At 32.1% G+C, this 15,418-nt stretch overlaps 1 protein-coding gene across 4 annotated transcripts in view; it reads left to right on the top strand.

Annotated features, from left to right (window-relative positions):
* The window catches only part of LOC108360647 (protein slit), a 47,143-nt gene that overhangs the window by 6,170 nt on the left and 25,555 nt on the right, over positions 1–15,418 (top strand). For 2 of the 4 annotated variants that reach the window (XM_017613015.1, XM_017613014.1), the window contains exons 2-8: positions 9,181–9,252; positions 10,284–10,355; positions 10,869–10,940; positions 11,318–11,461; positions 12,627–12,862; positions 14,223–14,364; positions 15,197–15,340. In XM_017613015.1, the coding sequence (XP_017468504.1) occupies positions 9,181–9,252; positions 10,284–10,355; positions 10,869–10,940; positions 11,318–11,461; positions 12,627–12,862; positions 14,223–14,364; positions 15,197–15,340 (882 nt within the window). The remainder of the gene's footprint in view (positions 1–9,180; positions 9,253–10,283; positions 10,356–10,868; positions 10,941–11,317; positions 11,462–12,626; positions 12,863–14,222; positions 14,365–15,196; positions 15,341–15,418) is intronic. The other 2 variants (XM_017613017.1, XM_017613016.1) reach the window with 1 other exon arrangement.

The raw sequence follows: 15,418 nt of genomic DNA, 5'->3' as shown, positions 1-15,418 counted from the left end.
TTATTATTTAAATTTTTTATTACATATTATTCAAATTTTTTATTTGTTCGCTTTATGCCAATTTTTGATTTTTATTTTTTTATGTATTCTTAATATTTTTTATTATTTTATTTATTTGGCTTTCATTATTATTACTATTTTATTCTATCTTACTTTATGTTGTTTATGTTTTATTTGTTTTATTTTTAATTACCTTCTTATTTTATATCTCATTTATGTAAATTTTTTAAATTAAATTCTTAAAATTTTTTAATTTTTTCCTTTTTTTGTTTATTATATTATATTTTATTTTTTTATTAGATTTATTTTACATATTTTTAATTAATATTTTTGTTGTTTTATACATACATGTATTATTTACTTTTCTAGTTGTATAAGTTTTTATTTTTATGTTTTTATTACACAGATGGGTACTTATTTTTTTATTATTTTTATTTTACATATTTTGTATACTTTTTTATTGGTTTTCATACAGTAAATAATTTTTTATTACTTTTTATATAATATTTTAATTTTTGGTTACTCTTTTTTATTAGATAGCTGGTCTACATGGTTAATTTTTTAGTCTCCTTATTTTTAAATTTTTATTTTTTATTAGATACGTGGTATTTAAATTATTTATTTTATACTTATTTGATTTTGTATAATTTTTTAATTTATCTACATTTTATTTTATTTCATAAAAATTGTATTGTTATTTTTTATTATATATTTTTAAGATTGTATTTTACTTTTTTAAAAATTAATTTTTCATTAGATTTTATTTCGTTTTATTCAATTTATTTTTTTATTATTAAATTTCATTTTATGTATTTAGGTATTTAAGTATTTTATTTAATTTAATTTCAAGAATTTCACAACATCCTTTCAAACTTTAAAATCTCATCTTCCGTCCATTGTCTGTGCAATTGAAAATAATTCCCGTGGACAGAACAAAACCGGCAATTTAACGCTGGCCATAGTTAGTTGCGAGTTATGCGCCTTGTAATCTTCCATACAATTTAGTTTCTCACAGTCTTACAACAGATAACATCACAAATGTTACTTCCTTAATTTTAATATCAGAGACAATCATACACACATACATATGTATGTACATACAGACTACAATACACATTGTTGCAAGATATAAAAGATGGGAAATCGCAAGACGCTAATGAGCCAGCAACAAAGTCGGCGCTGTTTTGTAATTTTGTTTTTGTATTTAATTTTGGTATGTAGTAATTTTGTTTTTATTCAACCCTCCTAATTTTGAACATTTCAAATGCTTACACATGTACTCAATTGCTAATAACTACTACTTAATTTTGATCTTTCAAAAGAAGAAGAAAAAGAAATAAATTAAAATGTTGAAGGAGAAACCACACAACAAGTATTTTGATATTACAAGACTTAAATTTAAGGGAGCTCCATATGCACTCTTGTATGTAGATACATATGTATGTACATAAATAAGTTTGCATGTGCGTATATTTGTATGTTCATAAGTATGTATGTATGTATGTTTATAAACAATTATGTATTACAACATTCAGCCACAAAATGTTTGATGCCATCTTTAATCATATCCGAACAGGTAAACAACATATTTTTTATACATACATACATACTTCCATGCATACATACAGACATAAAAAGACTGCATATATACTAGCGTAAGTTTGTAAATTAAAGAAAAAAGTTCTACTCAAGGCTTGTCAGTTTATTGGCGTAGTCATGTATTTACCTGAAAATGTATCTACATATCTAAGTATATATTTATCTAGTATGCTCATAGTTCTGCTTAGCATCAGACATTTTTCATCTGCCTCATAACATAAATTTCATAATTCAAAACTATCGAATGAAGATCTGGTAATTTGATGTTTGACGCGAGGCGCTGCTAGGTCGTTGTTGTTAGTATTGCTGTTGCTGCAACTAATACAAATACATACAACTACAGCAAGGAAACATTCTTGCACTCGACTCCAACCGGCATTTGTGCGCAATTATGTATCGCATGTGCAGGCCATCATCGTATGGGTGTTTGTTGTATGTACATTAGGGTGTCTCATAAAAAACAAATGCGGATTTTCCAACGGTATTTTAAATCTTATTATATTTTAGGACCTTTGCCAAAATTTCGGAAATATATTTAGATTTACGTGAGCTGGACCGTCTTGAAAATATCTCCAAAAATCTCATTACTTTTGGTAGATTCCGTTAATAAAATTATCAAACATTTTTATTAAGAGTTATTTGATTTTACACTTTTTTTATCATCTGCAGTTAAAACTTAATATTATCTAGAAAAAAACTAGTTTTTAAGCGCTTTCAAATCGGTCTACCTCACGTAATTGTTAATATTTTTCCGAAATATTTTTGTAATTCGGATGTAAAAACAGTACCAACTTTTTTGCATTGAGAGTGATGCACCCTAATGTATCTTGCTGGTGGCTTTAGCCATCAAGTTTTCTTCTTGTACATTTCATGTTCGTTTTTATCTCTGTTTTAAGTTTTGTATATTTTCATTTTACCTGTTGTTTTTACATGAATAAATGCACACTTATGTATCTGTGTTTGTACATAGTTACCTTGGCTTGGCAGTGGCTGCCTGCCTGCCTGCCTGCCTTGTTGGCTACATTATTATGATGTGCTGATACTTGGAATTAATTCCCACCAACTTCGTCAGCAACAGCAGCTGACTGACAGCAAGCAGTCCGTACTGTTCCCTACATAATCGTATCCGTGTTAGTAAGCAAGTGAATTTGTACCTACATTGGAATGTCGTGTGTACTAAACAGTAGCCGACAAGTAATTGGGATAGACGACAGTTGGCCTCTGAAAGGATTCAACTTTTTTCTAGATATAGGGATGACAGACATTAAAGCTGTTTTTATCCGTTAAGTCCATTAATTCACTCTGGCCGATTTTCTTTTGAAGCTTCTTCCCATGACCAGAGTTGGCTAGTAGTTATAACCGTCAGATCAACAAATAGCCGCTATCGCATCAAAGGCTTTCAGCATAGAAACGTTTCCATAATCTTTTACGCAGAGATAATGGACTTTAAATAGCTGGAGTATAGCTAAATAAATCAGGTACTGTAACGGTTATGATCTTTATAATGAAAATATATCTTTCCGATCAGCTTTAATCGTTATTATGATTTTTTGTTTTTCGATCAAGAATAATCTTTTAATTGGATTTTTATTTGTTCCCCTCTAATTTAATTATTACACTGTGATTTTTATTTTTTCGATCATATCATAGCCGTAATTTTAACATCTAACTTTTTTACTATAAAAGATGGTAAACGGTCCTGAAAATTCAGTCTTCCTTATGACAGTTAAAAATGATCCGAAAAAAAAATAAAAATTAGGGATCGTAACAGTTATGGCTTTTATTACAAAAATCATAATTTCACCGTTTGAATTGGATTTCTTGGAAAAAGTTTCCGATCAATTTTAACCATCATGTTATGATTTTGCGATTTTAATTTTTTTTTGGGGGTTTTATTTTTATTTGTAAATTTTGTATTGTTATTTAGAATTTTAATTTTTTCGATCATATTATATTGATATAAGTTAACCCAAAAAATTAAAATCCAAATTTAGTGATTATAAAAAAATAATAAAAAAAAGATTTTGTTTGATAGAAAAATTAGATATCTAAGATAACGATTAAATTTTACCGAAAAAATAAGAATCCAAATTATTATTCTTGAAAAAAAAAATAAAAATCATAAAATAACGATTGAATTTGATCAGATAAATCTAATGACTATTTTTTTTTAACGAAAAAAATAAAAATAAATACTATCTAACGATTAACCGTGTTCGGTCAAATTTAATCAAAATAAGTGATATATCGGAGATATGTAGCTTTTGATAATAGTGTTATAATATTTTTGACTGAGGGATAGTTGATGTGCTACTGGGTCAGTCCACATACAAAAGAAATTTTGTCTGCCATCATTGGGCGGTTCTAATGGTTGGCTGTAGACGAAGAGCGTTTTTCTAGTATTTGTGTGTAGTTCTAAGCACTTAAATTTGAGTTGTATTTGGTTTGCTGACGATGTATTATTTTCGCCCTTTCTTTTGCTTCGTACTTTTGTCTTTCAACATGAATACGAATATGTAAGCGAATGCGAAGGCGAAGACAAATACGAATACGAAGAGTAAGCAAAGACGAATTCGAATAACTATACGGCGACTAAGATGAACACGGATTCGAAGACGGAAACGAATATGAGCAGGAAGACGAATATGGCGGCGAATACGCGGACGAATACGACGGCGAAAACGAATGCGAATACGAGTAAAAAGACGAATACGAAAAAATACGAAGGCCAATACGAATACGACGACGAAGATGATGAAGATGAATACGAAAGCGAAGGCACATATGACAACGTACCAAGATGGATTCGAATGGACGAATATGTAAATGAATACGAAAAATATAACGAATATGGAGCTGAATACGAAGACGACGACGAAGATAGATACGAAAATGGCGACTTATAATATCACGAAGGTAAATGCGAAGACTAAAACGAAAGACAAATGCAACTATGAAGAGGATCCGAAGAAGAATACGCACACGAAAACGAATACGGAGATGAATTCGAAGACGAAGACGACGACGAAGTCGAAGATAAATACGAAAAAGAATATGACTCTGAATACGATGAGGAATACTAATACTAATACGGATACGAAGAGAGTGACCAAAACTAACACAAACGCGAATGCGAAGACAAAGTTGAAGACGAATAAGTACATGAAGACAACGACTAAAACGAAAAGGAAAACAATTTTCGGGACCCTTAAACTGGCACTCCTTGTCTAATCTAAGTCAGATGTTTTTTCATGCAAATATTCTTACTTTATAAATACGATTGTATGTTCCAATTTTTATATCACCCACTGTGGTTGCATTCATAAATATCTGGCAGGTATGTACATATGTATATAACTGTGCTGTATGTTTGTGTACGTGCGCTTTCCAAATACCATCTCCATACTCCATCCAGCCGCCAGGTAAAACGGCTGTTCTTGCCACTGTACGACGCAAAAGTTGCAGTTGAGCGATTAACATTACAAACAATAAAAAGAAGAAATGTTTATACATACATTTAAGTTTGTTTGTTGGTCGGCTTATGTGCACATATTTACATACATATGTATGTATACTTGAAGGCATACAAACAACCACCAAGACACACGCGACCAAGTGGCTAGAACGAATTAAATTTTATATTTATTTATGTACGTCCACAAATGTCCATAACTTTTGTTTTTTTTTTCGGTTAAAAAGAACACTTTGTTCTGGTTCGTTTTATTTTTATTTTTATTTCTATTTGAGTTTGCATTTTATATGCTGTGTAAACATTTGATAATCTTTATTAACCAAAATGAAATTGAAATGCACAAAAAAAAAAATCAAACAAAGAAGACAGATTTTAGCCTGCACCCTTGCACTCGAATTCCAGCAGCATTCGCGTAGGTGGATAGTTAAGTAGAAAGAAAATGGAATACCTTGCACTCAATTTACTTGTTGAGCTTAGAAAGGCATAGTTGTGTACATACTTATTAGGGTAGCCAACTCATTTTTGAGAATTCCCCAATTTCGACAGTGAAATTCCCCCATTCTGCACGAAATTTCGTAAAATTCCCCACCCATAGATATCTCCTTAGTTAAAAAAAAATATATATGTATTTTCATATACTACTGGGTCTTGCTGTTTATTGTATTGCTAAACCAAACCAAACTTTTACAAAGTTAGTTAACAAATAAAGAATAAAAATTAAATAATTTTTTTTTTGTTATTTAATTTGAGTTGTTTTTTATAAAAACATAGTTCATTCTTTAACAAAAACCGCATATGTCAAAGTTTCAAACTTTGTGCAATATTTGAAAAAAATTCAACAAACTTTCGTAAAAATTTCGAGCTTTTTAATTGGATTTTTTAGAAAGATTTTGAATATGCAGTTTTGTAGCCCACTCAATTCTAGAATAATAAAGTGTAAGTTTAAGGTGGCTAAAAAATTTCCGTTTTAGGATTTTTTTGCCGAAGTTGTTGCGGTTTTCTTCCATATAAAAATAGATTATGTTTATTCGTTACATGAAAGCAAATGCGACAAAGAAAATTCTAAAAAATCATTGGTTATTTTTAGCCATTTGAAACTTTATTATACTAGAATTGAACGATCTGAAATTCTCCACAAAAAAACAGCCCATTCCCAATACCCCACGCAAACTGAAATTCTGCGCAAATCGGGGAATTCCCCACGAGTTGGCTTCCTTGATATTTATGAAGATATATACATACATATGCATGTGTGTAAGTATGTATGCATGTGTATATTAGTAAAGTTATTTTGAAGCGTTTGCAGACCCTGGCCTTGGCGCTTGCCCTTCGGTTATGTGGTAGCAATTGAGCGGGCCTACCTTTCAAGCCACAAGTAAATGTGTAAAGTAAAAAAGATGTAAACAAATTAAGCTCGAATGCAACTGAACTTGCTACCATAAATATTTACTATTTATGATACATTCTTATCATATGTACCTCATATTTTGGGTCTCAATGCCACTTAAATATGGGCATTTAAAAATTAAGAAAATGTGTTTCGTAGCGTACACCGAAAGAATAAAGCACGCAGAACTTACTTAGACACTCAAAGATGAACACGACCCCTTGTGAGAATACTAACGGGTGCAGCTGGAGTTCTGTTGGTCTATAACTGCCACTCTGGAGATGAAAAAGTACGGGAATATATTCAAAACTTTTTGTGTGCCTGTGTTGCAATTCAAATAAAACTATGCTGATTTTATAGAAAGCACATCTTTGGAAGAACTTCAGAGTCTCATTGGAAGTACTAACTGGATTTTCAATCAGACCTGGGTGATTCGTGGATATGTAGCAATAGGAATCAAGGGATAATATGTGGAGGGCGTTAGTGTAATCAAAGACGAAAGTTTATCCGTAAGTGTGCGAATCAGAGATGCCATCTGTAAGAGTTAGAGCTCAAAACTTCTTTTACTTCTGAAAATTTCTGATACGATTGATGCTACTTAATGACCTGACGGTAGAATTAACCAACTCTAAGAGCTTGCTTTCTGTCCATAAAATGAAATGACTATAAAATTAAAGCGAACCAAGGATTACCTTTAAAATAGTCAACATTCAAGGAGAAATTAGAACAAACGTCTGGAAAAGTTTATTGAGTTTAATGACGCTTTTTCTCACATCGGACGAAAAAATTGCTAAAAATTCTAGGCAAGCAACTTTTAACTTCGTCAAAAATTTCGATAGAATTAAAAACGGTCCTCAACCAGTTAGCTTCAAGGTCTACTAAATACATACCCACATTGTGTGGTTGCTAGGTGAGAGAGACATACAAGATAACTGTACAGCAGACGAGGAAGGGAACCGCCGGAACGTATGACTTCAACTCTGCTTACGATGCGGCAAAGCATGGCTTAAACACACTTCTTCGAGAAGACTAATTAAAGATGGTCGGAAAAATTCAGGGGTGGGACAACTTGACAAATGTGGTCCAGCTTCGGCAAGAAAAGATCAAAAGCACTCATGCGATTAGAACTTCCTCTACTAAAGCAAGTTACCCGTATTACAACGTGCAACTGGTTGAGAGAGTGGAATACTACGTCTGTCACTGTCCTGCGCTTTTGTGGATGAGAAGACGCTCATTTCACCAACACCTCTTTGTCTATCTGGCAGACCTGATCGAAGCAGTCAGTCATAAATTTTCTCGCTTTATTAACATAATCATCTGGCTCTAATCTATGTGATCGGACGGGATCGAATACGAGATTTTAATTTTTATCACAACGGGCTCACTGCGCCTAAGTGTGCCTCTCTCCAACATTGCAAACAGGCAGCCGCTTCAACCTAACCTAACCTAACCTACACAAAATGATTTCGGCTCTACAAAAATTATTCAAAATTAGTCGCCCTCAGTCCTGCAATGATCTGGTACCCCGTATACTGTTGCAGTATATTTCGTCGCCAAGAATTTAGGCGTAGCAAAATCCTCCTTGACAAGCTTGAAATTGTTCATCCTGTCGGGGGAGGCTCGAACGCTTTCTTGGGTGCTGCTGCTTGAACAAAATTTTTTATATGGAGAAGCATGGGCGTAGCCAGGTAGGGGCAGGGGGTGCTCGAGCGCCCCCCCTAACTTTCAAATTTTCCTTATATATATATATATAAAATATAACCCTGAAATGCCAGCTTAATAGGGTCGAGGCCCCCCTCCCCCCTCCCCTAAATTTCATTCTGGCTACGCCGATGTGGAGAAGTCCAAGCTAGATTATGTGGTTGACTACAAGGTCAAATTAGGGAGTTTGGAAATCTGTTCTGTTTTTGCCTATTAAACTACGGAAGCGTAAGATCTAATCGAAAAGCATGCAATGAAGTCACCCTAACAAGCGAAGAAAAAAACGCTTAGAGGAAATTTGGCATTCGAGGTAGCTTAACTCAAGTTAGATAGAGCTTTCATTACGTAAAAAGAGCTTTCTCAAGTTACATGGAGCTTTCACTGGTTATAGAGAGCTTTCACAATCAAAAAACACGCTTTTGCAAGTTAGAAAGAGCTTTCACTGATGAGAGAGAGCTTTCACCAAATTGAAATATTTTTCTCAAGTTAGAGATCTTTCACTACATAGAAAAAGTTTTCATAAAATAGAGAGAACTTTCCTTACAGGGAAAAGGCTTTCATAAAACAGGGAGCTTTCGCAGAATAGAGACAGCTTCTACAAACTATATAGAGATTTCATCACGTAAAAAGAGCCTTCAGAAGCTAGATTGAGCTTTCACTGGTCAAAGATAGCTTTCAAAATTTAATAAAAGCTTTTACAAGTTAGAATGAGCTTTCACTGGTTAGAGAGAGTTTTTATAAGTTGGAGAGATCCTTAACCACGTAGATAGTGCTTTCACAAAATAGAGTGCTTTCAATACAGCGAAAAGGCTTTCACTCAATAATGAGCTTTCACTGGTTAGAGATAACTTCCATAAGTTAAAAAACAACTTTTAAAAATTAAAAATACCTTTCACAAGAAAGAGTGTATACTGGATGAGACTCACTTTGTCTCAAAACTAGATTTAACAATTTTAAATATTTTTTAAGCTTGCGATTTTATTAATTTAATATTTTCCTACTATTTTGCTCTTATTTCCAGCGATTTGCAAGGCAATAACATAACTGTCATTTTTGAAGCTGACTTTCAACGCTTAACGAAACTACGAATACTGTAAGTACATAGAATGCTCTACGCAAACTCAAATTCAATCTTAAAATTTTGTAAATATACGAAATTTATTTCATTTTTAACTGCATGTAAATGATAAAAAAAAAAACAGCAAATTCAGTCTCATAAATTAACCGACTGATATTACATACTAACCCAGTGGGAAAATGTAATGTATTGTAATCGAAAAAAAATCAGTAAAACAGCCGTTTTCACATTCGAAAATGCATTATTTTTCCCACGGCGATATCCTAAAAAAAGTCGGGCATTCGATTTTGCATTACCAGTAATGCAAGAATGAATGTGATTCAATATACAATTTTTGCGACTTTTTGGATACTTTCGAATGCTGATTACATATTAAACTGTAATAGAATCTAGAACTCATAAGAAATACATTATATTATTTATAACGCATGTAATGCATTACTACGTTCCCACTGGGAAATAATCAAAAAAAAATATTATGAATCGATTTGATGCATAAAAAATTTTCGGTACGCTGCCAGCGATGGTCATTGAGCGCTAACGGCATCTGCCTTATGGCACAGAAGCTTAATGTAAATTTTAAAATTTTGAAAAGGCAAAATATTTGTTACTTTTTTTTGGTTTTTGTCTTTAATATGATTTCGGAGTCAAAAGCAGCGTAAAAATCTTCGAAAGTTTGGAGAGACTAAAAAAATCGACATGTTGTTTTTGTGAAAATTTATTTCTTTTTGTAAATTTAGTACTTTTACTTGATTGGTGTATTGTTACTGTAATTTATTGTTAGATTATTTATGTATATTCATACGTACTGATTAGCTGCCACGCGAAGAAAATACGCTTGGACACTAAATTTTCATATTTTCACTGACTCGTTTGACCTTTGTGTAGCATAAATTATTCGTAATTTGTTCTTAACCGTCGCCGGTGGCTGGCTTTCTTTTATTCTTTTATCAATATTCTATACTACATACAAATGTATATTTACATGAGTTGTGTAGCTATGTATGTATGTGTAATTCAATTTAAAAAACTGTGCATACTTGCAGCCAACTAACGGATAATCAAATACACACAATTGAAAAGGGCGCATTCCAGGATCTGGTGTCACTGGAGCGATTGTAAGTTTAGTTTCGTTACTTAAGCTTTTGCATGCCACAGGCTATTTTTACATACGTATTGCACATGAATGCTTATGAAAAAGTGCATCAATTTTTGCGCAAAATTTTGTCGCAATTTTTTAAAGCATTTTTTTTTTAAATTTTTCTTTCAAAAAAAACTTTCAACTGCATCTATTGTTCAAAAAAAAAACTAAACTTGAAAATATATTTTTACCACTTTTTGGCTGTCAGTGCTGCTTTCAACAACAACAAAAAAGTCTAATATAACTAGCAATTTAATATTTATACATAACTGGCTGATATATTACATATTTGTAGTTGAGCCATTTTAACTCAATTATTTGGTATCAATACTTTTGTTTCTTTCTTATTATTCCTTTTTTGTCTTACTTTTTCTTTGATTTCATTCTTTTTTATTTACTTATTTTTATTCATTTTTGATTGATTGGACTTTCAAATTTGGATTTTTCTGCACGCAAATCTGTTTACAACTCTACCATTGCATACATACAGGCGCCTTAACAACAATCTGCTAAAGGCGATACCTGAAAATCTAGTGTCAAGTTCAGCGAGTCTTTTGCGATTGTAAGTAGTCGAATGCCATGCTTTTTTATTACAAAAAAAAATGTTTTCTTTAATTTCTTTCGAGGAATGCCGCTGCTAGAGGTTGAAAATTACATCTAAAAATACTCACTCAAATCTTTGGTTTATAATTTTTATGATAAATAAATACAATTTATTTACTATGTATTCGTAGGTAGAGATATTCTGTGCTACATTTTGGAAAAAAACATACACACAGTAGTGATTGGATTTGTCTTGAAAAACCGCGAAACCGTTTGATTTATAGTTGGACTTTATTTCGTAGATTTACCTTTCTCTATAACAATTAATAACTCTCATAATTGAACAAAAAATTCATAAAAGTACTACCACTACTAAATATTTCATCTCCTCACTAGGGATATCTCGCACAATATCATTACAACAGTGGGACGACGTGTCTTCAAGGGCGCGCAATCTTTGCGCTCTCTACAGTTGGACAACAATCAGATCACCTGTATGGATGAGCATGCGTTTAAGGGTCTTATTGACTTGGAAATTCTGTGAGTAAAAAATGAAATGAAATGGAATGAAAAACTATTTTTTTTTAAATAAAGTGGTTATCTGAATTTTTTTGTATGCAAACTAGAACTTAGGCCACCAGAGGAAGAGCTTTCACAAGTTAGTAAGAGTTTTCTCAACTGAGAGAAAACTTTCACTGAATAGGCAGAGCCTTTAAAAGAACTACCAAACCTTTAAAAATCACTCTGAGAGACCCTTCGCCATAAAAAAGAGCTTTTACAAGTCATAAAGAGCTTCCACAAATTAGAGCTTTTACTAAACTTTTAAAACTAAATTTATAAGGCTTCCCACAATTAAAAAAGAGCTTTCCCAAGGCAGAAAAAGATTTAATTGATTAGATGATGCTACTATAGAAACCATACTGAATATTACTTACAAGTCAAAAAGAACTTTCCCAGGCGAAATCGAGTTTTCACAAGAACTACTTCACTTTTTTAAATAACTTCTAAAGGTTTTTCACGGTTGTAAAGACCTTTACAATGCGGAAGAAGCTTTCATGGTCTCGAAATAGCTTTCATGAGAATTACTAAACTTTTTTTAGAGGCTCTTCACATAGAAAGGGGCATTTGCAAGTCAGAAAGAACTTTCGAAAGTGAGCAGAATCTTTCGCAAGTTAGTCACTCAGTTTAAAAGAGCATGCTCAAGTCAGAAAATCATAACTATATACATATGTATGTATTTGAGTTCTAAATATTACTTTCAGAGGGTTAACACAATTACAAAGAGCTGTTACCAAGTCAGAAGGAGCTCTCAGAGGCAAAATCAAGCTTCCTCAATAACATTAACTTTTAAAGATCATTTTGAATGAGCTTTTACAAGTCGGAAAGAGCTTTCGTGGTCTAGAGATATCTTTCGTAAAAAGTACTAAACTCTTATAATTCCCCTTACCTACATAGAAAGCACTTTTACGACTGAAAAATAGTCTTTCACAAGTCGGAAAGAGCTTTCACTGGTAATATAGAGCTTTTCCAGACACTATATCATTTTTAAAAATTAAAAATAGCTTTTACTAGGACTATTCAGCGTTTAAAAATGACTAGGAAAAGTCTATAGATAAATCTATTCTGAACAAAACAATGTCAGTTTATAAAAAAAAAATCAATAATGAAACAAAATATTTTTATATTTTAACTATTTACTTTGCAGCACTCTCAACAACAACAACTTAACTTCGCTGCCGCATAACGCTTTTAGTGGTCTGAATCGCTTACGTGCTCTACGTCTGTCTGATAATCCCTTTTCTTGTGACTGTCATTTGTCGTGGCTTTCGCGTTTCTTGCGTAGCGCTCCCAGACTTGCGCCATATACGCGCTGTCAGTCGCCTTCTCAGCTAAAGGGTCAAAATGTGGCGGATCTGCATGATCAGGAATTCAAGTGTTCAGGTAAATTTTACTAGGTATTTTGAATCAAAGGAGTTTAATTATGGAAATTTTCACATATATTTTTATAGTGTTGCCACTTTTTAAATCAGTCGATTATAAAAAATGTGTGTAAGAGGAAATTTTACTGTGCTTAAGAGCATTTCAATCTGAAACTATTTTCAAAAAGAGTTACCACTAAGCAAAAATAAGAATTTTTTAAGTAAAATTATATAATGCATGCAATATTTGTATCAAAAAGAGGCTTTGGAAAAGAATTTTATTCACAAATATTTTTTTCATTCAAATAGCTTAAAATAGTAAAAACGAAATACATATCTAATAATAAAATTCTGAATAAATCCGGAAAAGCCCCTATAAATAAAATACCAAGTATGCCGGGAAATCCGAAAAAATCCTTAAAAATTTTAAACAAACTCGAAAAGTCTCGCAAAAGTTTCAAAAACTTGCGGAAAAATCCCGGAAATTTCCAAAAAAAAATTAAGCATGAGATATCTCGCAAAAGTTCGAGAAAAAATCTCGAAAACTAAAGCATGAAAAGTCTTGAAAACTCCTAAAATATGCTGAAAATAAAAGTTTTCAAAAAAACTTAGAAAACTATCGAAAAAGTTCCAAGAGTATCCGAAAAATACTGAATAGTAAAACCCGAAGATTGCCCAAAAAAGCCAGGAAAGTACCGAAAAACTTCCAAAAATATTCGAAAAATCCCGAAGAGTAGAAGACGAAGACTACCAAAAAAATCACGAAAGTCCTGAAATCCAGAATAATCACCGAAAAATCCCAAGACTCACCGTAAAATTCCGAAAAGTGAAAAAGAATAATACAAACAATTTTCTAAAATATCCTTAGAAGATGAAGTATTCCGTCACGTAAAAATATAAAAGTTCTCAAAAATTAAAAACGAAGAATACCGAGAAACTCTGAAAACATTTCGAAAAGTCCTAAAAAGTACTCGAAAATCCCGATAAGTAGAAAACTAGCAATTCCGATAAAATCCGGGAAGTCGTAAAATATACTGGAAAATAAAACACGAAGTATCCCGGAAAGTCCAGTAAAAATTCTGCAAGAGGTAGAAAAAATTAAACACGAAGAATAGCGAAATTTTTCGAAAAGTTGATCGAGCGTAAATTCTTGAGCCAGAAATATTAGTCAACAACATTCTTAGTAACATCGTGACAACGGGCTGAAAATTTTGTAGATTTACGCATCCAAATTAAATTCTAAAAATTCAATTTAACAATTACATGTGTTTTTGCCATAAATATTTAAAATGTATTTTTTTTAACAAAACTTTTGTAATCAAATTCTTTCCCATTTTTCAAATTTATCACTTTTTTCTTTACTTTTTTTCATCCCACTTAAGGTCTCACCGAAAATGCGCCAATGGAATGTGGCATGGAGAATAGCTGTCCACATCCGTGTCGTTGTGCTGATGGCATCGTTGATTGTCGCGAGAAGAGTCTCACAAGTGTACCTGTGTCACTGCCAGATGATACAACCGAGCTGTAAGTACTCGTACATACATACACACACCCAAATATTTGACTGTATAATTCAATAGTAACACATGCATGCGAACATTCTTGAAAAACTGTCAAATTTTTGCTGGTAAATACAGTGAAACCTCGATATAACAAAGTTGAAGGGGTTGCACAAATGCTTCGTTATATCTGTAGTTTAGTTATACTATTTATATTCATAAAAAATTAAATTGATAGCTTTAAAGAGCTCTATAAAGTGACATTTTCAAACAAATTTTCGATTTATAAACCAGTTAAAGTCTTCTTTATTTTTTACAAATTTGGGCGATAGAATATTAAAGACCACCGATACAACGAAAAAAAAAACAAAACTTTAAAAAAGTCGTTATAACTTAATAGTATAGTTTTTTTTTATTACGAGACTAACCGTCAACATATTCAGAAAACGTTATAAAGAGAGTTTTGTTATCTGGACTTTAACGGTCCATATATTTCGTTGGTTTTTATGGTTAAAATTTCTTCGTTATACATATCTATGGAGTATTTTTCTGTAGAAAATTTCGCAACAACGAAGTTTTCTTCAGGGGACTAAACAAAAATTAGGTTATGTTGAATGTTTCGTTTCATCAAGGTTCGTTATATCGAGCTTTCACTATAGTGATTTCTGAATAGTTGAAGTGCTCTCCCAGCAGCTTAAGCACCTACAGCAATTTAATATTTGATTTTTTGTTGTTATTTTATGTCATTTATGCCATCATTATTATAATTATGTTTCCTCTACGCTTCTGCTAAACTTTTCCATTGTTTTATTTATTTTAATATATTTTTGTTTTATTCTTTTTTATTTTTCTTATAGCCGCTTGGAACAGAATTTCATTACTGAATTGCCACCAAAAGCATTTGCGAATTTCCGTCGCCTACGTCGCATTGACCTATCGAACAATAACATTTCGCGTATTGCCCACGACGCTTTGGCTGGCCTAAAAGCGCTCACCACACTGTAAGTATTCATGGAAAACTTTTAAAAATTCTAAAACGTTTCATCGATAGTTATTTAGGTCTTGCTGTGCCAAATTTC

This window comes from Rhagoletis zephyria, unplaced genomic scaffold (genome assembly GCF_001687245.7).
Source record: "Rhagoletis zephyria isolate East Lansing unplaced genomic scaffold, Rhagoletis_zephyria_1.1 Rzeph_scaffold_00601, whole genome shotgun sequence".
In the NCBI taxonomy this organism is placed as follows: domain Eukaryota; kingdom Metazoa; phylum Arthropoda; class Insecta; order Diptera; family Tephritidae; genus Rhagoletis; species Rhagoletis zephyria.
Note: the sequence above shows the minus strand (reverse complement) of the source record. Positions and strands in the feature narration are given on the sequence as shown.